Raw genomic sequence first — 25071 nt, forward strand, 5'->3', positions numbered from 1 at the left:
CCCCCCTCCAAGCATTTCTTCTGTGTTGTTTAGTGCTTGGTATTTTATGAGTGCTGAAACTTTTGACTTCTACATCTTGCAAATGTGGTTATCATGATTTTAAAAAAAAGCAAGCTATTTTCAGTACTGTCTATTCTTGCATCAAGAAGAAGAGTGCTTTGCAGTAGCAACTGTATTGTAGTTTCCAGCTCAGATCTTTGAGGTATTGCCCAATTCTCTCAGATTTTTCTTGTCATTGCAGAACAGTAAGGGATCTAGGAAATTCTTTGCAAGAAACATTCACTGCCATGCATAGGATGTCTCAGCTTACTTTTTTTGTGCTAATTTAGTATCTTTGAAATATTCTTCAAAAGCTACAAGCACGTACTGCAGGTACAGCTTTACTGCTTAAGAAGTTAGGCACAGCCTTGTAATTTACATAGAAGCAATTTCAGCAGGTTCTTCTGCTGCTAACCCAGTCCCTTAAGAAAGGAACAGGTAACCTCATCTGGGCAGTGCCCGCAGTGGCAGCTCTTGTTCCCACAGTCTTGCTTTAGTCTCTGATCCCTCTGTCCGGACTGGTGGAATGAACTGGTCAGCTCCTGACCTGAGTTAAAATACCCTTTATTTTGCTGGGCTGGTTTTTGTCCTTGCTGAGTTGTTTAGAGGCTTGATTGCACAGTCTTGTAAGTCACTGGCAAAACTGAGGATGCAGCAGGAGGCAAGTGTCCCTGTTACCTTGGGCTTACAGCATTTTTCCAACATCCCATCCCACCTCCCAGGATGTCTTTAGAAGCTCCTGTGGGAATACTGTCCTCCTCAGCTTGCCTAGAAGATTATGCTGCTGAGTGTAAATTGGTCCAGCCAGCCTGAATGCATCAGCTTAATGGGCTTGTACCATTTCCACAGCTGTTCACTGTGCACACGCACACACAGGTCTTTGACGCTAACTTTATTAATTCAGCAAAAAATGCATTACATTGTTGAACTAGTATCTCTTTGGAATGATCCCTGCATCATCTTTTAAAGGCAAACTGACGATAGACTGCTTTGGAAACTGCATTTACATTGGCTTTTGTACAGTTTCTGTTGCCCAGAAGTGATAGTTTTGGTCTGTTTCTAACATCGGAATTGCCATACCAGCTCTTACAAGGGGAGTGTGTTCTGCAGTGATAGTTGCAGATGTTGCTAACGTGAGGGGGCAGATGTTCCAGCCAAACTCTTCAGCCAAATGGGATTCTCCAGGGTGAGTTTTCCTGGCTTTTCCAGTATTACTCTCTTTGTTGGAGTCCATTCTCCTTGTTTTCATTGCAACAGGGGTATCTTCTGCATTCTGAGAAGTCTCTTTTGCAGGTTACCTGGCTCTTGTTTAGCTCCAGGTGCTGGATGAGTGGCAATGCCATTGCTTGATCTTTTCTTGGAGCTTAGTGCTCTTTTTCTTCATATTGAAAAGCTGGCATTCAGCCTCTGTCCTTCACTACACTAACATCGCTTCACTTTTTACAATTAAAGAAAAAAGTCATCCTCCACTGAAACAGTTTTTAAAAGGTAAATTTAAAGCAAAAAGTTTAGCTGGCCTGTGTCAAATAGTCTTAAGATAAATACTACAGGAAATAACTACAGCCCTATCTTTACATGTTCTTTAAATCCACTGAAACCATAATTGCATGTCATGATACCCCTGGAAGGCAAGTAAGAGCTACGGAAACAGCTGTGTTTAGTAGGTGTGGTCTGGTCCCGCAACACAAATCTTACAAAAATCAGCCTAGTAACCACTGCTATTGGAAACAACTTTACAGATATGTACACTTTAATAGCTAAAGCTTGCAGTTACATGATTCAGGAGGGAAGGGAGAAGGGACTGACCAAGTCCAGACATACTCCCTCTGCTCACCAGCCAAAGTAGGTTTTTGCACTGAGAAAATACACAGCGTTTGTTTTGGATGAACAAGGCTTTCTCTCCTCTCCTCCCCAAAGCAGGTGAGCATCTCTTACTCTTGCCCATCCCATCTGTGACTCCCACTTAGCGGGGGGGCAAAGGCTGCATTTGGAGAGCATCATAAGTGTCCTTGGTCGCTGTACTGAGTCCCTGAAAAACAGAAAAACAGGTGAGGTACGAGTGTGAGTGCTTAGTTCTCCCCATCTGACTGGCCAGGAACAGGGTGGCAGGGGCTCAGTAGCATAATTTTAATTTTTTTTTTTTTTTTTTTTTCCCTAGAGAGGTTTTTATTCATGAGTGATTCCTTAGTCTTTGTATGGTATCAATAGCTATCACTTACCTGAAGGCAAGATGCATCCTGAATAACTGTTATGAACATATGACTACAGCAACTCATCCTCACTGGTTATATAGATCTTTAGAGTACATTTTATTTGCATATTATTGACTATTAAGAGCTAACTGATGCTAGAGTGAACCTTGTCTGCTAACTAAATGAATAGACATCAAATCATGAACTTTCTTTTCTGGACTTCTCTTTAATTTAGAAGGGAAGTCAGATGCAACTCTAAGTTGGCGGCAGGGCTTCAGATGGCTGTGAACCCTGGGAAGCATCCCCTTGCACCCCTTCCTGCAATGCAGCAGTCCTTCTCCCGCCAGCCTGCTCTGGTGGTGGTAAGTCAGCTGTAACGTGTGAGTTACAGAGTCACAGGTCAGCCAAGGAGGCTGCCAGAGCAGAGGTAACCGGGGCTTCTGAGAGTGAGTATTTAGTAAGACAGGTGGTACCCACTTGTAAAACTTCTAGCTACCCTTCACTCCTCTGCTATGAATATTTAGTGGCATACTGAGTACAATGATAAGATAGTGCTTCTTATCAGCTACCTGTGACTATCTCAGTGGAGCAGGTTTTGAAGAAAGATGCCATTAGCTACAAATATGCCGTGTTACAGGAAAACTTCCTGGCATGTGCTGCATCAGAAGAACTTTTTTATATATATTTTATTTTTGTCATTTTGAGATGTCAGTGGCAATGTACAGGCTTCTACAGAAAGTAAAATGTATTTTGGAACAATTCTGTACGGTGGCCCAAATAAGGCCTTACTGATGGACTCCTTGCCCTCTGTTATGTGTGTGCAACACTGAACCCCCCCCCAGTGCACCAAGGGGCTGGAGGTGCTCACCAGTTTGTGCTCTGTATGCTATAGTGAGATGGGCTGAACCACTGATTCTTTGAGTTATGACAGCTGTTTGGTAACCTGAAGGTTTCCATTTAAGGAGTAAACAATTCTGAGACCAAACTGTATGCATCATCAGCCACAGTGGAAAGGTGGTTCTCCAAGATGCAGGACTGTGGAAATAGTTCCTGGCAGAGCAGCTAAACAAGTGTTCCTGCCAGGTGTATTTAGAATTGTGCAGCCACTTTATCAAAGTACCAGCAGTGTGGTCTTTGCCCTAAATCTGAGTAACTATCCTCAGAAAAGTGCTTAGAAAGCTCTGCTTCATCATGCATCATTAACAGTGCAGTTAGATATGTAACTACAGGCTACAATTAAGCCACGAAGCTAGATGAGGGGAGCAGCTGCTGGATGTGTTGCCTACCTGGTAGACACCTTCGTTCCCTTTGCCTCGCCGCCTTTGCTGCTTTGGGAAAGAAAAGCAAGCATAGATTAATGGGTGCTTTCACGATTATGCAAAATGAAAGAAACCCCTAACTTCCCCCATCCTGTACTGAGGGTCAGCAGCTGTGGTTGGCCTGGACACCCACTGCGCAGGAGGGAAAGCACCTGCTAAGTCTGGACCAGCTCAGACATGCGTCAAGGGCTGTGAAGGAGAAAATAGCAAGGATTGGAAATTATTTTGGGTTGCTGACATATTTTCCTGTCATAGTGTTATAATGCTGCTATTTCTTTGATTTACTGTATGTATAGAGATTTGGCAGTGTTCCTATAGACACGGATTGTTTCATGAGCTCAATCCACACCGGGAAGAAATGGGGCTGTGTGTTTTGAGTTACTGCATGTCCGCTGGCGTCCGAGGGACTCTGCCCTCTATTGGACAGACATGGGTGAGTAAGTAAATTCTCCCGCACAGCTTTTGTAAGCTCTCTAGATGTTCAAAGGAGCTGCAGATAAGGCTGTCTGAGGACAAAGTCACGCAGTATTTAGTAAAATAGGTACTGGGCCTGTCATGGTACAAATAGAGTACACAAACAAGGTCACTCACACCAACCAGGTAAAAAGAAAAACCTCCTCCTTGAACCCACTTGCTGTTGCAGTCCCAGGGGTAGGGGGAGCTGCCAGGCGAAGTAGCCAATTTGTGCATGAGAGTGCAATTTCCAAGTGAGAATCAGGGACAGCAGAACTTACAGCCCCCTGGATGGAGGCTGGCATGTCAAGCCTATGTCCCCACCGCAGCAGAGTACTGACTGTATCACAAACACATGGCAAGGAGTAGTGCCTGCCACAATTAAAATTGCAGCAGCCTGTTAAATGATCATATATCTAGAATGAGGCAAGGGGTTTGGTGTTCCCATCCCCCCAGTAATAGAAACATTCATAAAAACGTGGTGCGACTTTATAAACCCATAGCTCATAACTTGACTATGAGCTTGACTATGGCAGAGGGGTATTAGAATAAAAAAGGGGAGGGGATTAAATATTGGTGTTGCTTCAGCATTTCTCAACACTAAACTTTGTTTTGAAATACCCCTTTTTTCATGTTTCAGAGGGAAATGAAAGGTTATATATGAGACACTTTGACATAAAATAGAACCTGTGTAGGTCACAGCAATTTTTCATTTTGCCATGAACAGTGTCCCCAGATGGTTTGTTTTCAACACAAGCTTCCCTCCCTCAGCAATTTGTGCACAGAGCTAAAACTATCCATTTGCCACTAGCTTGAGATATACCTGATGCGTTCCTTCTTAAACATTTGAGAGTAGAGGAAGGAGAATGTTTCCCCCATTACTTTTCTGAAGAGAGGCACAAGGAGAAGCTTGCAAATGCTTGCTTGTGTCGATAAAGCAGACCAGCCTCGACAGCCCATAGAGGGAAAACTGAACCTCCAGCTCTGAATTGCTCTGGAGCAATGTCCTCAACTAATGTGAGTTGCTGGGCCACAGATGTTGCAGCATTTGAAACCAGACATTTTCTTCAACTGTTCCTCACCCATCTCATACCGTCTGCCTCCTCAGCTGGGGCAGCTATCAGAATTTTTCTGTCCAAAAGTTGAAATGTTTTCCCTTGACATTATTCAATCTGCCCAGGTACAGTGCTGGTATACAGGCTGTGTTTCTAATATTGATGGGAAAAAGCTTACTGTCTGATCTCCACCTTGTTTTATGGCTACTATAACGCTATAGCTACATGCCTGTCCTACTGCTGCACCAGTAACCTGCTGTTTACTACAGGAAATAGGTAACTGCTCTCAGCTGTGCCTGCACATGCTGTGCAACACAGGGACTTTCTTGTGAAAGGCACCTACATGCAGCTGGGGCTACTGCTCTGTAACGGACTGGCAGTGAAGAATTTTTCATCCCAGGCTTTCACCAGGAAGGAAAGTAGGACTCACCTCTCCCTTCATTCCGATTTCACTGTATGCCTCACCCATCTTGTCCTTCTGCAGTGACTGCAAGCAGAGAGGGGGAAAGAGTCAGCATGTTACTGGAAAAGCCAAGCCAACCCCTGGGTGACTGCACTCCAAGCCTGTGCTTCTGGGGCTGCCTTGCCTTCAAAGCTTCATTATATTCCAAAGAAGGGACAGTGGTGGGACTTGATCGATATGCTTTTAAGTAGATGCTATATGTGATCAAATTTGCTTAGCATATCGATACCACCTCATCTCCAAACACTTAAATGAATATAACTCTACCCTCAACCAAGTCATTTATCTAGACTAGCACCAGATACTACAATCAAAGCTCTCCAAAGAAAAGCTTTAAGCAGCATTTGTTCAGGAGCCAGACCTAAACATGCAGCTCAGGCTCAGAGAAAAGGGAAGTCTAACACTGCAGGGTGAAGGTTAAGAAAGAGGAGCTCTTCCTTCCTCCATCCAGGGAAGCAGTTCCCAAATGTTTACGACCAGCTGTGATCAGAGCTTCTGATTCAGTAGTGATGAAGGCCAGTCTTGGAAAGAAGCTCACTTCTCAGCAAGCACCAAACACCCAGAAAAACCTGAGTTAAGACATAAGCATTAGCATTCATGTATCTATCCTTTGGAACACAGACCACCACATTCAGCCAGAGTTAAATCAATTAAATCAACAGGCTCCTAAGCAGCCACTTTGAGATGCACTGGCATTTAGCCTTTGTGAGAGAACAGTCAGAGAGGCTGGAGAACAAGTGCATAAAATACTGCAGCATCAGTCACGTGGGACCCAGGTTGGTTAGTCGTAAGTTAACATAAAGGGATCAGCAGGTATCTTGATCCAAATTCTTTTCCTTATCCACCCAGGGAGTCAATGTTTTTGTCTTATGGTGGAGAAGGGAGCAGAAATTTTCTAGCAAAAGGGGAAGGTAGGAGGGAAGTCTTTGAAAGCAACTGTTAAGTTTGAACCAAAGCTGAAACTGGGGGGGGGGGGGGGGGGGGGCTTTCCTGTAAAAAAGAAACTCCTATTTCCAGCCACCCCTCCCTCCAGCTCTCACTACTCACAGTGTAGACAGTGTCCTGAGGGTTCTTTCTTCTCTGCTGTAAAACAAAAGAAGAAAGTTGCCTATGTGTTGCACTACCAGCATCCCCTACCACCTTGTATGTGCCTGTGCATTTGCTCTAAGGCACAGCTACAGCTCTATGAGGGTGCCATGCCTGTTACAGCCCATCTTGCCTCCACCCCTAAGGCTCTGTTAAGACAACTTGTTCTCTGGAAAATTAAATTAGTTTTAATAATTGATAAAACTTAGCTCTTCTCTGCTCAATCCCTACAGCTGTCACCTGCAGGCAACCCCTACACACCGATGCAGAAGGTTTCCCCTCCTTTTTCCTTTGAAACTGTTGGGCTCTGCAGCAGAAACAGTTGTTTTGGCTGCTGCTTTACTTTTCTTGGCACTTGTTTGGCAGCATCACAAGCAGTGAGCTCTCGTGAAACACCCACTCCTGCCTTGCCTGCTCCACATCCGCCCCAAGGGTGGGTGTCACTTCCTATTCTGGGTGGCTGCAAGCTCTCAGCAAAGTGATGGGGGGGGCACAAGGGGCAAAGATCAAAGGGGAAGGTGGAAGGTTTGCTCTTGTCCCCACCATGCCGCCAGCCGCCTGAGTTACTACACAGATTTTGCCATTCCCTCTCCAGGAAGGCACTTGTGCTTAGCAAACGCGTGATGACTGCCTGCATGTCTAAACAGCGGTTAGACACAAGAAGGAAGGAACCAGATTAAAAGAAAAAAGGTGCATGTGTGGGAGGAAGTTACCTGGTGTCTCCCACCCAGCTCAGGATCTGCACCTCGCTTTGCCCCCAGAACATCATATTCATCTCTGTGTCCACGAGACAGTTTCTGAAACAAGGAAGCAAGAAGCAGTGACAGTCATTATGATGATGAGAAAATAGATCTTGACTTAACACAGGAGAAGAAAGGGAACCCAGCTTGGTGTCCAACTTCATGAGTACTATAACTGAGCTAGAAATTATTTTTACCCCTTAATGCAACTGTCAACAAAAATGTCTACAACTAAGCCATGGAACTGATAGAGTAGTCTGTGCTGCACAAAACTGCAAGCCATTGCATCAAGAACATTTCTTAAGTAGAAATGACCTGAAAATGAGAGTGCGTGAGGGGGAGGGACTCTGACTTCCATGCTTTCTCTCCGACTGGTGGGTGAAGATCCATGAGCTTGATTTTTCTTGCAGAGCAGCTCAATTAAATTTGCATCATGAAGCTATAGCAATTTGATGCCCAACACATTTCTTAGCTGGGAAATGTTACCTTGGAAGAGGGCAAAGGAGAGATTTCAGGTCAGAATAACACAGCTGACAGAGTGCTATTAAAGGCTGACAGGCAACACTCCTTAAACTGAAAAAAAATGCGTTAGTGTTCATACATTACACAGTTAAACAGTAGAACTCATCACAGGATGTGGCTATGGTCAAAAGCGTGAGAGAAAAAAATTAAAATCAAAAGACAACTAGACATAGCAAAAATAGCTGAAGTTTAATGCTGCCATGAGTGAGCAATTTAGCTAGGAATGACAGACAGGATCTTGTTTCAGTCCTCCTTCACTGCCTAAAAAGCCATCTGATGCTGGCTATGATCAGGGTACAGTGGACGAGGCACACCTCTGGTACAACAGGAAAGCTCTGGGACAAGACAGCTGGGCTGTGATGACTCAGGCCCCAACCCACCTGATGATACAAGAGCTGCAGTTGCCTAAAGTCAGCAACACAGCATTCCTGGGTGTTTGCCCTTTCTCCAGCCCACATCAAATAACATCGGCAACACGGGTGGTGGCGTGCCTCTGAGCCGCCCAGGGAATGGTGATCAGCAAGAGCTGCAAGCCAGTCGCCAAGGGTCAGGTGAGAAATTGGGGGGTGCACATCATATATAACAGTCCAGTGGCTGCACACACACACAGAGCTCTCGCAGACATGTTATGTGGTGCAGCACACCGTCTCTGAAATGGTCTGGGTTCCTGGTATACCCTCAGCTCAGTGGATCAAATCGGGAACCTACAGCCGAGATATCTATCTAGCACCCAGCCAGATAAGTGACAACAGAACCTGCCCTTGAGGGCTTTTATCTTTCCTCCTTACAACTGCTGTGCTGCACACCTCAGTATAACGTTTTTCATTAGCTGGGTCATCCAGTGTGTTTCTGATCCACAGGCAATTCATTATCTATAAACACTCAGAAAGGTCTGTCTGGGTAGCAGATTTGAAAACAAACAAAAGCAGTAGTTACTTACATTATACACATCATCCTGGCCTGGTTGCAGTTGTGGTTCAGAGGCTTGGCTAAGCTGGAAGAGAGACCATACCATGAGCAGAGAGACAGAGGCTCCATTCAGTCTTTTTGTTCCCTTTCTCCTACAAGTTACTCTCATCAGAAACAGGGCAACCCATAAGCAGTCCTACCTGTGGCACCAATGGGGATTCAGGCAATACAAGTCACAGCTGCACTAACACTTTTATCCACACACCAGGTTGCTCTCAGCAGCCAGGTCATTTTACTTGCATAACACCAGTTCACAGCTACGCAAAGCATATGAGTTTGGGATTTTCCCCCCCTCCACTGATTTTGCATTCCTATTCTGTGCGTATCATAATCCTGTGCTATCGGAAGTCTCTCCATCAGGATACAAAATCATAATTGATGCCTGTATTAAGAAAAACTGGGTATCTGGGGCTGCTAACAACCAAAAGCACCCCCGAGACCCCACTCCTCCAGGAAAAGTGCTGCCTGCAGAGTTCCTGGGTGTCCTCACCTTCAGAGGGTGCAGGGGATCCCTGCACTCCTCGGGAGCAGCACCTGGCTTGTGGGGCTGCAGTGCCGCCACAGTTAGTTGGCATGAGTGGCAACTAACCAGTATGTAAAGGATTTCCCTTCTGTAGCTACTCTTTGGCTCAGCTCTTCACAGTATTTATGAGCAGTTAATTGCTAAGCCAAACTTTCAGGTAAAAAGGGGCAGTTTTAGGTCAGTGAGAGCAGCTAGCTTGTGTTCCAATCTTTAAAAAAAAAAAAAAAATTGTCAAAGTACATTCTGCATTGCTTTAGCCTTGTTAAATTTCTTATTAAAAGTAACCTTCTAGCTAGGTTTGTCTTTAGGCATAGGAAAAACTTGACTTTGTTTTTTAAAATTGTATTCATAGTAATTACAAGTTACCTACTCCACCCCTTTCCCTGTGAAAGTGCCATTATAGTCCCTGAACCTTTGGCGAGACCAGTAATTTACCAAGCATGTAGCCCACATTTCTTGCAACAGAGACTAAACATTCACGTGCGTTGGCCATGTGCTCCATCAATAAAAAGCTCACAACAGAGAGGAGGCTGTGCCATTGGCAAAAGCCTCCACAAACCATTCCTTTGGCCAAGAGATGAGGTGAGAGATGTGACACAGCTTGCAAGATTTCTAAAAAACTCCTAGGTTTGGGACAAGACAAAGGCCCCTCAGGAAATGCCCCACCAGCTTCTTGGTGCTTTGTGGTGGCGTTTCAGCTGCAATGCCTCTGCTGCTTTTGGCTGCAAGGCTCCAGCGTAACCACAGGCATGGCTCTCCCCTTCCTTCTGCTGCCTTCCCTCATGCAGCAGCTTACTTGGTACAGCTGAATACTATGCATGTTACCAGCAAACAGCTAGGCACACCAGGAAGACAGCTAGCGCTCCCAGACCTAAAGGCGAGGGATGCTGCCTCTGACCAGGAGCCATTTCCAGCTCCAGCTCTGCCCCTGCAGGAAGCCCGGGTGGGAGAAACCACACTAGTTTCTGCCCTGTAGCAGCATGCTTAAGACACGCTCTGGGTGGGGAAGGAAGAGCGGCTGGCAAGCGCACCGCGCTTGCGGCAGCTACTTGTGCCAGGTTCACGCTCCTCCTTGGATGCTTTGCCAAGCCCTCCTTAACTATTGCACTTTCACCCTGCACTGGGCGAGGTGCACAGCTCCTGCTGGCAGGTACAGTGCGCACTGTGTGTGCCCCAGCAGCAATTCCCTCTAGCAGCCTCAAAAAGACTTCAAGTCTCAGAGCAGTGCTTTCATCTGCAGTCAGGATTTACAATGGCAACAAAAAAGGTTTCTCCTTCTCCTTTACTGAGTTCTGCTCGTTTCCTCCAAACACCCCTCTCTCCCTCTGGGTTCAGCACTGGCTTTACAGTCCTGAGAGAAGATCCCGCTGCAGAGCCAGTGGGGCACCAGCAGCAGCACATCACCCTGTCAGGGCTCCTGCTGGTGATCTCAGCCATGACCTCGTGAGAAGCAAGCCAAGATCCCAAGCACAGCTTGTGATCATCCCCTTTGCTTCTGGGGGAAGGCTAAGCCAGGTGTACAGACAGTGGCCAAGACACCTTTTCACCTGCTCAGGCTTGGCTGAAAGCACCATTGCATTGGAGTGCTTTGTGCTGGGGAGAGGCAGACAGCTCCTCTCCTATGATTAACAGAGCTCTCAGAGCATGTACGTCTGGAAATGTACATACCTCCATTACATTACATTATCTTCGTCCGTGGAAGTGCACTAAAGGCACTAAGTGTCTCCCTAGATGCTGAACAGCTGCTGGATAGTAACAACAGCCCATCAAGTTGTGTCCATCCTGTCCCCCTGACTCCTCTGCTGTTGTTGTTAGGGTTATATCATTTGCATCATCACACTCATACTATCAAAGATGTCTGACTTCTTGAGATGTTTCAATACATCCTTCACAAGCATGCATTTATCCTGAATTTTTCTGTATATCCTCTCCTCTCTTTCCAATGACAAAGCAGCAGAAGAAACCACATCACTGTTGATGAGGCATTTCTCAGCTACAATAGCTAGAATCTCTGACTGCATCCATAACTACGCTCAAAACACTCATATACTCTCTTCCTCTCCATTCATGAATCTTCAGAAAGAACTTCCCCAGATTGCTCAGGCTGACACCAGAAAAGGAAGAAAGTAAAAAAGCAAAAAAGAGAAAAAAAAAAAAAAAAAAAAAAAAAAAAGTTCTTATTTAGAGAGACATGCTTCCTCTCCACCCCCACTTTCCAGTTCAGCCCAACTTGTTTACACCACCAAAGCCAAATACATCAGTGTTTGGATAGACTGACCTTTGCTTTCACAAAAAGGGCTGTCATGATGACTGCGTAAATGAAGAGGAATCCATCCAGTAAGTAGCAGAGTCTTGGGTCTGTCAGTCCAAGAACTGGTACAGCATCTGTATCGAAACATCAGATACATCAACAAACAAGGCCATTTGTATCACTGGGTGCTTGACAGCATAAATGTGGCAGTGCTGCATAGAGCTTCATGAAAAAATAGCCAGTATGAGGGCAAGTCTGTCCATTTGCAAAGAAGATGGAAATCTGAATAAGAATCATAGGATTAATTAGGTCAGAAAAGCCCACTGCAGGGCCAACCCTCTCTCTAAACAGCATCAGTTAGACCAGGCTGTCCAGGACCTCAGCCAGCTGAGTTAGAGTATCTCCAAGGATAGAAACGTTTGCAACCTCCCTCAATCAATACAGGACATTTTACCCAGAATTTCCCACCCACAGAGTCCAGGCTCTGCTCCCTGCAGCTTGCAGGCACGGGGCAGGGAGTGAGCACAGGATCTGCATGGAGATAACCAAGGATTACTAACACCACAGTTACTGCACAAAAGCCACACACACAGCATTTGTTTTCTGGGAAAACCCAGCAGCGTCTCCTGCAGGGATTCATTACTGGGCCTGGTTAGATTCCTTCATCAACTAAAACTTGTGTGCTTGTGTGTGCATGTGAGAAAATATGTCTGTTTGGGCAAAATTTTAAGGAAGGTCTTCTCGGGACAAAATTTTGTGTTAAATGTAAAGAAAGATTGACACCACCATAGTCAGCTGGAGATCCAGGCTGAAATCGCTACTCTACTTTATTCAGAAGAGGAATTTAAAGATGCATCTCCTGTATCCCAGGTTATATATTGTAACTGTAAAGCTGCAGTGTCTTCTCTGTTAGGGTTCTCTTGGGCTCCCAGTTTGGGGTTGTTGGAGACCATTAATCATGAGAAGGGAACTATGGGCAGGGGAGACAGACTTTTAACCCCAGATGTCAGGACACATCCATGAGATACCCATGAGACACACTGATGTGCTTCTGGTTTGAGAGAAAGGTTTTAAACCTGAATTCCCTCCACAGGAACTTCATCTGGCTGCCCCCCCCAAAGATTTTTACTTGTATTTGGTTTTAAAAGAAGTGTTAAAACTTTTCTGAGAGAGAAAAATCTACTATTACCCTAATTGAGAGTTCAATAAAATTGTTACTCAGAAGATGTTGATGTTCATTTCCTAGTCAACATTGCATATGTTTATATCCTGACTGCATCAAGCGGGGCACAGTAATATTGTTGGTTTTCAGATTAAACTGCCCCTGTATCAGTTTGTAAACATTCAGTTAGTTCACAAATGTATCTAAAAAAATCAAAGCAGTTCAGGTCAAGAAGCCTAAGTAACTATAGATCCAATATGCAGCTCCAGGTCCATCCCCAAAGGAAAAGCTGTACTGCACAGTTATTAAAAAAAACCAAAACCAAAAACACTTAAAAATGAATCTGAGATGCACTTTGTACAAAGAATTGGAGGGAGTTCAAAAGAGAAAGACAAGAATGATCAAGAGCCTGTGAAGCCCTTCGATGAAGATAAATTGAAAAGAATTGCTATGATTCATCTCCTTCCTAAGGTGAACAAAGTATGGCAATTCTTATTAACCACATGTGATGGAGGGTAGCTGAACCACTCAGTGCAGTGCTTCAAGGTGCTGAGTTACTCCAGTGCTGAGAGCGGGACCATTCTGCCTGCTGGCGTATCTCCCTGGCCCATTGGGCCATGCTGATGATTTCATTAGAAGAAACTTGCAGAAGATATTCAGGCAGTACGCACTCACCACCATGAGGAAGTCGCCTTCGCAGAAATAAAGTTAATGATGATGGCCTGTTGCTCTGCTCAAGCATGCAATTTGTATAAAGCATGACTGAAAAGCCATGCCTGGATACTTGGTAATGTAATTGTAAATTCTCAAGCAGATGATGATACAATCGCTGTTCCCACTGAGAGCCTAACACAGCCAGAAAAAAAACCCCCACCACACTTCCAAACGATTTGTTTGCTTGTCTGAACTAGAGTTCGGATTTATTTTTTTTTAAATCATGTGTCTAGAAACAAATCCATGGAAATAAATTAAGATCCTAGATGGTTTTCCTTCTTCCCCTCCTATTATTTAAAAAAAAAAAAAGAAGGTTCAAAGCACTTTATAAAAAATAACCTTCACCACATTTTTTTCAGGATTATAAAACCTGATATACATGGGGTAAATGGAGACAGAGAGATTAAGTTATCTGCCCAATACTGTATATTAAACCAACAAACAAGCTGAGATTAGCTTCCTAGAGATTTTCTTCTGAACAGCCACAGCACAATATTTTACACTAGAGTTGATTCAACACAAAACCAGCTTGAATCACATTAGACTTGGTAGCTAAAATGCACTATTGGGGAATACAGCTGTACAACATCCAGAAGCAGTTTGTTTCTATCAGTAATTCAGCTGCTTTCACACAGTGCAGCAGTCTGCCCCAGCATACCCTGGCCTCGAGCTGGACGTGTCCAGAAGCAGATCAGGGTTTTCCAGCGCTGTCCCCAGATCAGAAATACAATGCAAGGAAAGCAAGCAGCCTAGCACAGAGTCAGGAAGCCTGGGTGTATCTGAGATGCTACTGAAGGCGGCTTTGGGGATCCTGGCCCTGACCTCCCTCTTCCTGCACCAAAGCAGGGGACGTTCATACTGTCATCTAAAGTCCAGTATTTCTCCAGCACTAATAAACTCCCCAGACCAGGAGGAGCTCAAGCAGGAGATGTAGAGGACTATGGAGGAGAAGTCAAGAGTGCAAGGGACTTAGCTGTAGCTCCGTGTCAGCTGTGGTCAACCTTGGCTGACTCTGTGGAGCCACCCAAGTGCCTACACGGTGCTTACCTGGGGCAGCCTGGCTTCCAGCACCCCAGGTAACAGATTAAAGCTGTTCAATGAGGGAAATCCTGCTAGACATAGTCTGGCTGTGATGATTCCTGGAAAAATATGTATTGAGCCAATGATAAAGTCCAATGTTTAGAAACCAAGAAAATGAATTAATTCATGTCTTTTCCTTCCTTAATATGTTTGATTTCCGTATTCTTTTAAAAAAAGGTACAAAGCACTTTCTAAATAATAACCTTGCAACAGCTTTCTGGATTAGAAAGCAAGAGAGAGAAAGAAAAAAGACAAAAGATACAAAGCCTATTGAAACAAAGGTCAAAGAGATAAAAAGTGTAACAAACAAGTAGCAGTTAAAACAGCATCCATTCATATGAACAGGATCAGTTTACATTTTTAAATTGCTAGAGGAAGGGTTACTGTCTCTTCAATGTTTGCACGACATGCACAAACAGAAGGCCAGTCCCTTGGGCACGACCAAAATGCACTCTCTGCCCTTCCTCAGCCCTGAGCCATGGTTTGGGGAGCTGAGGCCAAGGTCACGCCGCTGCAGTGGATGGGCTGGTGATGGAAGCTGGGCAGAGCCAAGCCTGCCAGCCTTGAGGGAACAGTCACACTCAGCTGCCTCATACAGAGCAAAGCACAAATAATGAACATTTCACTGATAATTCCCACTCTGTTAACCTTACAGATTACCCAGCGCCTACTGTGAGTTGCACAGCATCTTCTCGATATTCATATACCAGTGTTTTACCAGTCCAAATTTCATCAGTCCAGTAAAACACAGCAGGATTTTAAAGCAAGATGTCTAAGTACAGGCACATGGCACAGCTAACGTCAAGTCACAGGCCAGCAGGGAATACAGTTAGGTTGCATTGTAAATGATGTCAAGCTTACTGCTTAAATGTGGCTCAAACAGCATCTCTCCCTCCAGGCATCAAAAAGGAGTTGAGTCACAAGTCAAGATCTATGTACACAAATACACAACGGCTTAAGGATGAGGTCAAAGTGGTGCTCTTGCTCGGGAGGGAAGCAAGCTCTGAAGGAATAACAACTAGAAAGTTTGCACTTATTCCTGCTCACCACGTCCTCCTATGCAAGTAGCTGCACAGTTAGATCTCCCATTGCACAGCGGGGATGACATTTACTCGTAGACTGTCGGGATGTTAAGGAAGACCAGAAACAAACTATGCAATTTACAGCATTAGGTAATTAAGGGTTTTTTTAGGAGTTTGTACAGGACAAGCTATGGAAAGCTTTGTACAAGGAGCTGACACAGGATGAACAAGGACTGGTGGAGCCATAGCAGATGAGGTAGCAGGAAAGAAGATGGAGTCAGTAAGGGGAGCATTGCTTTGTTTTGTGAAAAGGTTGCCAGCCCTTCTCAATCCCAAATCCCAGCTGCCTGCCGCCACAACTGGGGCTCTTTCCCAAGCTGCACTTCTGCCCCGGAAAAGTTTCTTCCCAGCACCTCCTACTTCCAAAGCCTGGACTTTTGTTCCCCTCTTCTTCTCTCCTCCCGCCCAGCGATGCAGCCCTGCCCTCGGCTGTGCCAGGGCACTCTCTGGTGCTGCTGCAGGTCCGTGCCCACACATGCCCGGACCCTGGGCTGGCACACCTCCCTCATCCTGCTCCACACGCACCCCTGGAGCAACACTGCCAGCACCCCCGCGACAACCCCCTGCGGCCTTTTACTTTTTAAAGTGTGGGGGGGAAGGAAGGGAAAAAAAAAAAAAAAAGCAATTCAATTCACACCAACTGCTAGTGACAAGCGAGTGAGAAAAAAACCTCTAGCAACAGACTGACAGCAACCCTGGTAGCCGAAGGAGAGGAAGCCCGGGGGCCAGCGAGGGAGGCCGTGCTGCGGGCGCCCGCCTCGCGAGCGCTGCGTGGCAGCCCGCCCTGCGCGGTGTGGTTTCGGAGAACAGCTTCAACCCCCTGGCTCAGGCCCAGCACCAGCTTTCCTGCACGTGGCCGCAGGTTTATCTCCGGCCACCTGCCCACCCGGTGCCTGCACATGCCGCCAGCCGCTCCCCCGCTCCAGGCTCGGAGACAGCTGGGGAGTCCCGAAACTCACATCCAGACGCATATGCCCTGCTCCTGCCCTGCTCCAAAACATGGCACGATCGGCGGACGCTGCACCCCAAAGCTGCCTGGGCCCCGGTCCACAAGGCTGGCCGCCTCTGCCAGCTCAATGCAGCCAGTGCCAATGGGGATCTGCTGAAGCAAATCACTGAAACACGGTCTGGATCCTTGAAACACACTGGTGCATTTTTTTTAAATAGGATTTTCCCCCTCCGACATTTTTAGTGTGCATCTGGACTGAGTTAGACCGTGATTCCTGGTAATAGTTCAAGAAGTACAGACCGTAGAAGCTGAACTACCTGTAAATTCAGATCAGATCCATCTACCATAACATTTTCTCTCCCATGGCCCTCATTAAGTGATTCATTTAAGGGTTTTATTTTTAGGGGTTGCCAAAATTCAGTGACATGGTTATAAATGCAGAGTTTTATCTTCCCTAAAACTGAGTTATTCAGTCAAGCCCATGAAAACCAGTCCCAGCATGAAAGATTTATTGATGCAACTGCAGTTACATAGAAGGTGTTTAAAGGCAGAAACTGAAGAGCCTTCTCCCAGCAGCTGAGATCTGCCACAGCTGCACCCCACAGCAAAGCAAGCAGCATTTCTCAGATGCCACTGTCCTCCACCAGCAGTGATCCAAGGGCCTCATGGTCACTGTGTGCAATTCACCTCACTTCTACCCCTTATCTTCCAAAAACCACTTGCTGCAGGTTTGTGTTGCCAGACTCCCCCAGAGGACAGACTTTCACACCTGTGGGTGCCGCCACCACCACACCACGCATCAGGCACCCACCAGATTTTCTCTATGGAGGTCAAATGCAGGGAGAGCCTGGGTGAGACAGACCTTGCCTCCCTTACCAAAACCAAGATGCTGAACCCAAGATCACTGCCTGGGCTCGGGGCAGAAATGGGAGAGAGATGAGCACCCCACATGGTGCTTCACTTCAGGTGTATACTGGCTGGCATTGAAGAGACAGCCCAGACTAAATGCCTAAAAGTTAGCCACCTAAAATTATGAAATATAATCCTGTTCATAAAGAACATATCTTCCCATGCGTTTATTTATTTATATATTTCTATGCTTTTTACTCATAGATATAAATAATAAACAAAACTGGGACAATCCAAGACTGAAGAAGCAGAGGCCAAATTCATCCTTCCCTCACAGAAGGAAAAGGGTCCTCCATGCCACTGTTCGGGCATATCGATGGAAAAATCTGAGCAAAAACGACTGAGGGAAGAAAAGGCCTGGATTACACTACGCATGGTATATTAACAGGTCTGATGTGCATGGTAGCCAGTTAACAGAAATGAGTGAAGTGAAAGGCATCCCTTGTATCAAACCAAGTATGTGAAGTCAGGAGGCTCCCTTTATGCAGAAGCTAAAGATAGTCCTGTTGATCATTAAATTATATTAAGATTGCAGGGCTAAGTAACACTTTCAACATAAAACTTCCCCACTACCCTATCTGCAAAACGAAGACACCCAAGGAAAGCCAGCAGGCTTTTAACACAGGAAGAAGATACAATAACCCCACCACAGCAAAATGCCATTGAGCTTGCTGCCTGAAATAATTTCCAGGTTTGTCTTTTCATACCAGCCACTTACCTTGGCAAGAAAGTCAAAAGATGTTTACTGTCCTTTCTTTTCCCTCGCCACCAGTTCCTTTAGTGCTGAGGAAGACTCTTGTGTTTGCGATCAATAAACCATCACACATTTGTGAAACACAACATGGCCAAAAGCACAGCTCGTGCCCATGAAGTTCAAGATTATGGTTTGCTGTTGTCCTCAGCTTTAATGCCAAGGAACAAACTGCCGATATGATCAGGATTCAGGTTACAATACCTGACATTAGACAGCGAGAATAATTACATTTTAAAAAGGAAAGTATTTCAGGTCATTAACTTCCACTTTTTTATGCCAAAGAATGTCAGCACTATGGAAACACGAGGTCAAGTTAAGGTGCTTTAGGATCCTCGTGAGCCCTTCATACTTCTTCTAGGATCCCTTTCAGGGAGGCACTATGACAAAGTTCAAATAATGCAAGTTCCGTTGTGATTTATTTGGGAACAAATAGATTCAAAAGAAGGAAAAAGATTATAATGCCATAAAGGGCCAAACATTTTCTAGCACATCATGAGATAAAGACTCCAGTAAAAAGTCCAGGGTACTGTAACAGGAGCAAGACAGGAAGATCTCCAACAGCTGTCAGATTTGTGGAAAGAGGACCCGGTGTGTGCAGAAAACAACAATAAATGGTCTACCTTTCCAGTCTGAAGGTGAAGATGATTAACTTTGAACATATCATTAAACAAGGCAATCTTTCGCCCTCCAAATCCTTCCAGAGCCTCATCAGAAACAGAAAGGCGGGGAGTGCCTTGCTCATCTCTGGAAGGGGACTCCTCGCTTCATCAAAACAGTCAGTCATTCTCAGAAAAAGCAACTGCTTTCACTTCTCAGTTTTGCAAGAACTTGGTGCAAAGGGCTTTCCTGAAGCAAACCTGATGTTGCCTCCTAGAGACAGCAAACCATGCGTAGGGTGACTGCAGAGCTTGGATATCCAACAAGCTCAGGTGACAGACATAAGCTGTGCAGCTCTTTCAGCTTTTGTAGGGGTTTTAGATTAGACACATGTGCTTTTACTAGACCCATCTTCATCAGGGATAGCAGAAGTTTAATCTAGTTAATGCAAAAGATGTTCCCCACTGTAAGTTTTCTATTGTCTAATCCAATCTGGTGTTAAGTGTCCCAAGAGGCAAGACTTGTTATTCAAATGATTGTTTCTAGGTCACTTACCCCTTTCCTTCCCCTACCAATTCTGTCTGTGCCTCCCGCAACAGTAACTCACCCCAGACCGATTTACTATTAGGTGGCCTTTTCATGTTTAGTTTCTACAACCCGATGCATGTGATGGAGGACTACTTAAAAGAACTCGATCTACGCATCTCAGCTCACTAGGAATCCCAAAGAGACTAAATGCTGCAAAGCTGAAGAAAAAGACACCAAGACACAAGATGCTGTTGATCACAATCAGATGTGCTTCTCTGTTCAGTGAGCACCTCACAGAGGTTTCCCTACCACTTTAAATTAGCACTTTTAAATTAGACTTTACAAAAAGCAGTGGAAGTATGGTTATGCTAAACAGCTTGCAGCTAGCTCACTGCTGATGGCTCCAGTAATCAAATATACTGATAACAGTTTTCAACTGAGAGATTTATAAGCCACCGCTCACTCCCTTTTATCCTAGCTTCAGACTTCCAAAAGTCATTAAGCTTATGCTGGCTGACTATTGGCGGGAAATGGCTTTCTACTAGCTGGGTAATAAAGTAATAGAATATTTTGTGCACAGATATTTCTGAGTCAGCAAGCACAAACTTATCAGTGCGTTTTCTTCTTGTCTCAGTGTTAGTGTAGGTAGGGACTACTCTAATTTCACAGCGTGTGTCAAACTAAGTGCGGAGGTGCACAAGCCCAACAAGAGACTTAACAGGGTTGTTTTGTCGCAGACAGAGCTCAATTGCAATTCTCTTGATCAGCTGCAAGCAGAGAAGAAAAGTAGGAAACTTTTCCATCACAACAATGTAAGCTAAGAGTGGAGGCGGTGGAGGGAGAATTGCAGCTACAAGGCTATTTTCAGACCTAAGTCAGCCCATGAGCAATTCCTTGTGTTACAGCCAACACAGACCAAAGCTGCAACAGTTAGAGCAGCCGTCCTTGATGTATGGTCAAAGCCCCGACGGTACACTCATCACAGCTAATCCTACTGGGATTAAACCAGTTTTCCTTTCCTTTCTCCAGGATCAATTTCCACCTAAGATCACTGACAGCACCAGATCTAACCTGCGCCAAAAAAGCAGTGTCAGGAAGTGCACCAAATCCCCGATAATGAAAGCCATCCATTTTTTTAGGTTAAGCCTATAGCAACATTTTGCAAAACCCAGCTGGCTGTCATCCAAGGCTTTCAACACATTCCTCATATAATGTTTTTCAGCAGATAAATATAATGGCTGAATTATAAGGAAGGTAGACATGTGCAAAGTCATGGAAAGGTTGCGATATTTACTTTAGCTCATCCAGCAGGAGCACTGGGAGCACAGTGGTTTGACTTGCAAAGTCTCAAGCTGTTTTCATTGCGGTCCCTGTATAGACATCCACTTGCAAGAAGGCTTCTGAGGGTGAAGAAATTACTAGTGAAGCTTGGTATCAGGCAGAGAAACAGTTAAATCATCTTACAGAGGCAGTGGCAGCCTCAGGTTATCAGGCAGGAAGAAGGTTATACCAGCCCCAACGGCTGAGGCTCTATATGTTGTAGCAGCTACACACGTCGGGGAGGGAGAGGATTCAGAGCAGACCTTCAGCCCCCTGCTACTGACCCACTTAATGGAGAGCCATGCCTGTCACGTCCTGCCTCTGCTAGGAGAAGCACAGACGAGAAAAACATGCAACAGCAGTTATGTACCAAGTAAAGAGAAAGGTTGGTTAAGGATTCGGTTTAATATTAATTCCCTGCATATTCTTTTTGCAGCATTGGTCACCAAAGCTTAGCAGCAATAATGATGATGATGATAATAATAATAATACCACCACCATTGGGGAACATTCTGCTCCAAAAACAACACTCTGAACATGAAGCGTTTAACAGGGCTCAAAAAAGAGCCAGCAGACGAGCCATCACAAAATGCAAATATCACAACAAACCTTGCCTGGGTCCTTGACAGAGCCCTTCAGCAAAGGGTCTTGGAACAAACCCTAACTCCATGGACCCTCACGAATTCTGCTTGAGAAAAGGAATCGCTTCTTCCATCTCTGAAATGTTCTTCCTCTAATTTGGGAGTGTTCACATTTTCATAGCATGTAGCAACTATACAGCTAAAATTTTACAGCAAGATAAAACACTGCTAAAGAGAAAGGGCATTAGTCATGGATCTGCAAGTAGGGCACAGGGGCATGGCTTTATTTCCTCATTAACACCTCACTGCTGAGGCCTGTCCTCCTCTGTCAAGTGATGTAACTGTGGCTGGTACGACTCCATCACTACCTTTTATTACAAGCCACCTGGCAGACTGCACCCAATTTTATAAAGCCTTATCTCAGATTGCATTACAGGATAAGAAAAAAAAAAAAAGGCTATATTTTGAGACATACGTTCTCATTCATCGGTAGGAAATAGCAAATACGAAGAGCCTATATATAGATTTTGACTGAATTAAGGGCTGTTACAAAGCGATGCATTCCTGTGGGGGGTGGGGGAAATAGGAGGAAAGAATTTCCTTATCATTAATGACTTTACATAATACCTTTGTTTTGCCACTCATAAAATAAGAATAACAAAAGTAATATTTTAACTGTCAAAAATATCGAAGTGCTCTCAAAATCTCAGACACTAGGAGTTAGTACCTTCTTAATTGCTTCTCTATGGACAGACAGACTTGTGGAAAAAGCAAAACAAGGAAAGAAAAAGGACCCCAAGCTCTCATCACAAATAAAATTTCCTGTATATTTACAGTGAGAGTTCAAACCTTCCTATGTCAGCATTTGTGACTGAGATGAAAGTAAACAATTATGCTTTAGCCGTTTTCTACAGTGCATGCAACTAATGTTAAAATTTACCAAGTTAATTCCCGTATTCAATATATACATTAAAACATATCTCTACATCACCACCACCAAATGAGACGTGTTAACAGAGGTATCTGTTAGTCATCATACTACTTCTGCAAATATTAAGTAGTCTCCAGTCATGCCTGATATCCCTTCTGGTAGTTAATTTCTATTGTATTAACAATATTTTTTCCAATTGTTCATTGTTTGTAATAACTGCTGTGCTGAACAGGAATACAAGAGCTTCCAAGCAAAGCTATCTAAAATTAGTAAGAACACCAAATTTAAGAATATAATGGTGCAGGGTTAGGAAAAACATAAATCAAAATTTCTATTGTTGATATATAATATGGGTATTAAAATTGCATTTTTTGTACAGCTGAAAATCCTCAGCATTGTAGGCTTTCTGGAAAAGCATTTATTTTTTGCAGTTTTAAATTCTTCAGTGTTCTGTGTTGTTGACAGTCCAGGTAACCACTTTGTATTTAAGCTTACATTGCAGACGTATTCATAACATAAAATCATTTTCCAAAAGAGGCTCAACTTCAGAGTTCATTTGCTAGCAATAATTACAGACAATTTGCACAAAGCTTTAGGGACTCATAGCCATGCTCCGGGTCAGCTTGTCTGAAAAGCACAGGCCAAATTCTGCAGTCCCTCTACCCGTGAAATCTCCATCGATTTCTGCAAGTATTTAATGACAAACCTCTCGGCTCATGTTTTGCATGCTGAAGAAAGGATGGGATGATGACAGGAACATACTAAAGACCCTGAGATTTCATATAGTTTTTGAATGTGCTGGTTTTAGGGCAGCAGCAGCAGAAGTATTTGAACATTAACACACCACAATTTTTGCAGATCTTTTTTGTAAAGGAAAAAAACCCAGCAATATTCTACAGTAACAACCACCTGAGTGAGTACTAGAGTTTGATACCAGCCCACCAAAACGAATGCTGCAGGATCTATTATTTTTATACTGTCAAGCACATGTGATTATAAAGATGGGATTTCAGAGGTTGATCTGTATTTGCATTAAACCAAGAACAAGTTGAATTATAGACACATCAAGTTAGCACAGACAGGGGCGGGGGGGGGGGGGGGCTATTGAAATCACTCATCATACTAATTTGTATTCTGCTTTATATCCCTAGATGCAAATCTCTGCTTCCTTTCCTCCCTCTGTTTTCATTCCTACACTATAAAAAAATTTCAAGCATCTCTGAACACGCCTTAAACCTTGTCCCATCCTCACATACCTGCAGGTCACACAACACCAGCTTTGCCCAGCGGTGGTATTTGCTGTGGATGGCCATCAGCCGGCCAACGGCAGCCTAAACCAAACCGGTCCCTGCTGAGCTCGTGCTGCTGCCACGCAGGCACTGCCTTGAGTGTCTCCTTCCATCCAGCCATCAGTTCTCATGAAACCTGGAGAAACTTAATTGCCTATTGAAACTTTAACCCCTCTGTTAAATTTGCTGGAAATTGGAAATGGGCCAACCGATAAAGACAGTGACTGCATAAGGTTGATCTCGCTAGGAAACACGGCTGATAACGTGCATATTGCTATAAGCCACAATGCTGATCTTATTTGTGAAGTTTAGTATGCATACATCGCACTTTGTAAAGCATGTAGAAACAGGGGTCCTTTTCTGAAAAGCTCTGTCTAGGTCATGTAAGTCAGTATAAGGAACCTGGAGAGGTGAGCTATCACCAGCGACTTAAACTAATTTTATCTACAGCGCTGAACTTACGCTATTGGTTTTCTTTGGGGATTTTTAATGAAAAGGTTTTCCAGAAACAGCATACACAGAAATCCCACCTTGTTGTTTATGACTGGATTTTGCTTTGTTTTGTTTTTTTTCCTGGAGGAGTGTCATAGCTATTTCTAGAGCATATAGATTCCTTGTACTTATTCCTTGCATCTTAATGTAGACAAGTAGCTCTCAGCTGCTTACCAGATACAGTTTACAGAATAATTCTGTTCCTATCTTTGACTTTTAGAGCACATATCTGAAACAGGCACTTCAGATGAGATATTATGTTCTCTCTGATTTTTCCCCACTCCAACTTTTGTAAGTGTAGAATTATGCATTGCACTATCACTGCACTGATCTAATTGCTCGTCAATCTCATAAAGCATGTTTCTTTTAAGGTCTTTAATGCTGCTTCTAAAATGGATGAACATTTTCAAATTATATTTACTTTAAACACCTCCTCTCTCCCCACAAAAAGCCTTATCAGGAAGCCTCTGAGATATGCAGACAGATAAAAAGACTGCCTGGAAACAGTATTTGTTTACTTTCTATGTGCAGCCAAGATGGAGTTAGAATGCAAAGGAAATTTACACAAGTTCCATTTTTCATAATACTGGGAGCTTAGGTAAGCTTTATTCAAAGCGCAATGTTGGAAAGTGCAGTTACAGAACTGTTGGATGGGGTGAAAGACTGCCAAATGATCAAATGCCCACAGGAAATAAATTTTCTTCTAAACATGAAAAGGATCCTTAGCATTACATTTACTTTTGCTATGTACTCTCTATGAAAATCCTTCTTCTACTTCTAGCCATTAAAATTTCTTCTTGCCACAGAACTGTTTATTGTATATTGTACTACTTAAAATACAGAACACAAAGCTGGGTTGCCCAGATAATGCATGGGCTTGTATAAAACAAAACACTGTTCTCCTTTAATACAAATGCTTTTTTGAGATTAGCTTTGATTAATCCACAGTTCATTCACATCTGGACTCAGTGTGTATTCCTTATATGATAGAGGGTGTCATGGTTCAACCCCAGCCAGCAACCAAGCACCACACAGCCGCTTGCTTACTCTCCCACACCCAGTGGGATGGGG

At 44.2% G+C, this 25071-nt stretch overlaps 1 protein-coding gene across 2 annotated transcripts in view; it reads right to left on the reverse strand.

The window, feature by feature from the left end:
* Positions 1 to 700: 700 nt before the first annotated feature.
* CD247 (CD247 molecule) overlaps positions 701 to 25071 on the reverse strand; it is a 68651-nt gene continuing 44280 nt past the window's right edge. The window contains exons 2-8 of one of the 2 annotated variants that reach the window (XM_010567267.1): positions 11640 to 11746; positions 8810 to 8863; positions 7321 to 7404; positions 6569 to 6604; positions 5489 to 5545; positions 3518 to 3556; positions 701 to 2068 (exon numbers count right to left, since the gene is read on the reverse strand). In XM_010567267.1, coding sequence (XP_010565569.1) covers positions 2003 to 2068; positions 3518 to 3556; positions 5489 to 5545; positions 6569 to 6604; positions 7321 to 7404; positions 8810 to 8863; positions 11640 to 11666 — 363 coding nt within the window. In that variant the 5' untranslated portion in view covers positions 11667 to 11746 and the 3' untranslated portion in view covers positions 701 to 2002. Of the gene's footprint in view, positions 2069 to 3517; positions 3560 to 5488; positions 5546 to 6568; positions 6605 to 7320; positions 7405 to 8809; positions 8864 to 11639; positions 11747 to 25071 lie in introns of both variants that reach the window. The other variant, XM_010567266.1, reaches the window with a different exon arrangement.

The sequence above is a fragment of the Haliaeetus leucocephalus genome, unplaced genomic scaffold (assembly GCF_000737465.1).
Source record: "Haliaeetus leucocephalus isolate CR32 unplaced genomic scaffold, Haliaeetus_leucocephalus-4.0 Scaffold228, whole genome shotgun sequence".
Classification (NCBI taxonomy): Eukaryota; Metazoa; Chordata; class Aves; order Accipitriformes; family Accipitridae; genus Haliaeetus; species Haliaeetus leucocephalus.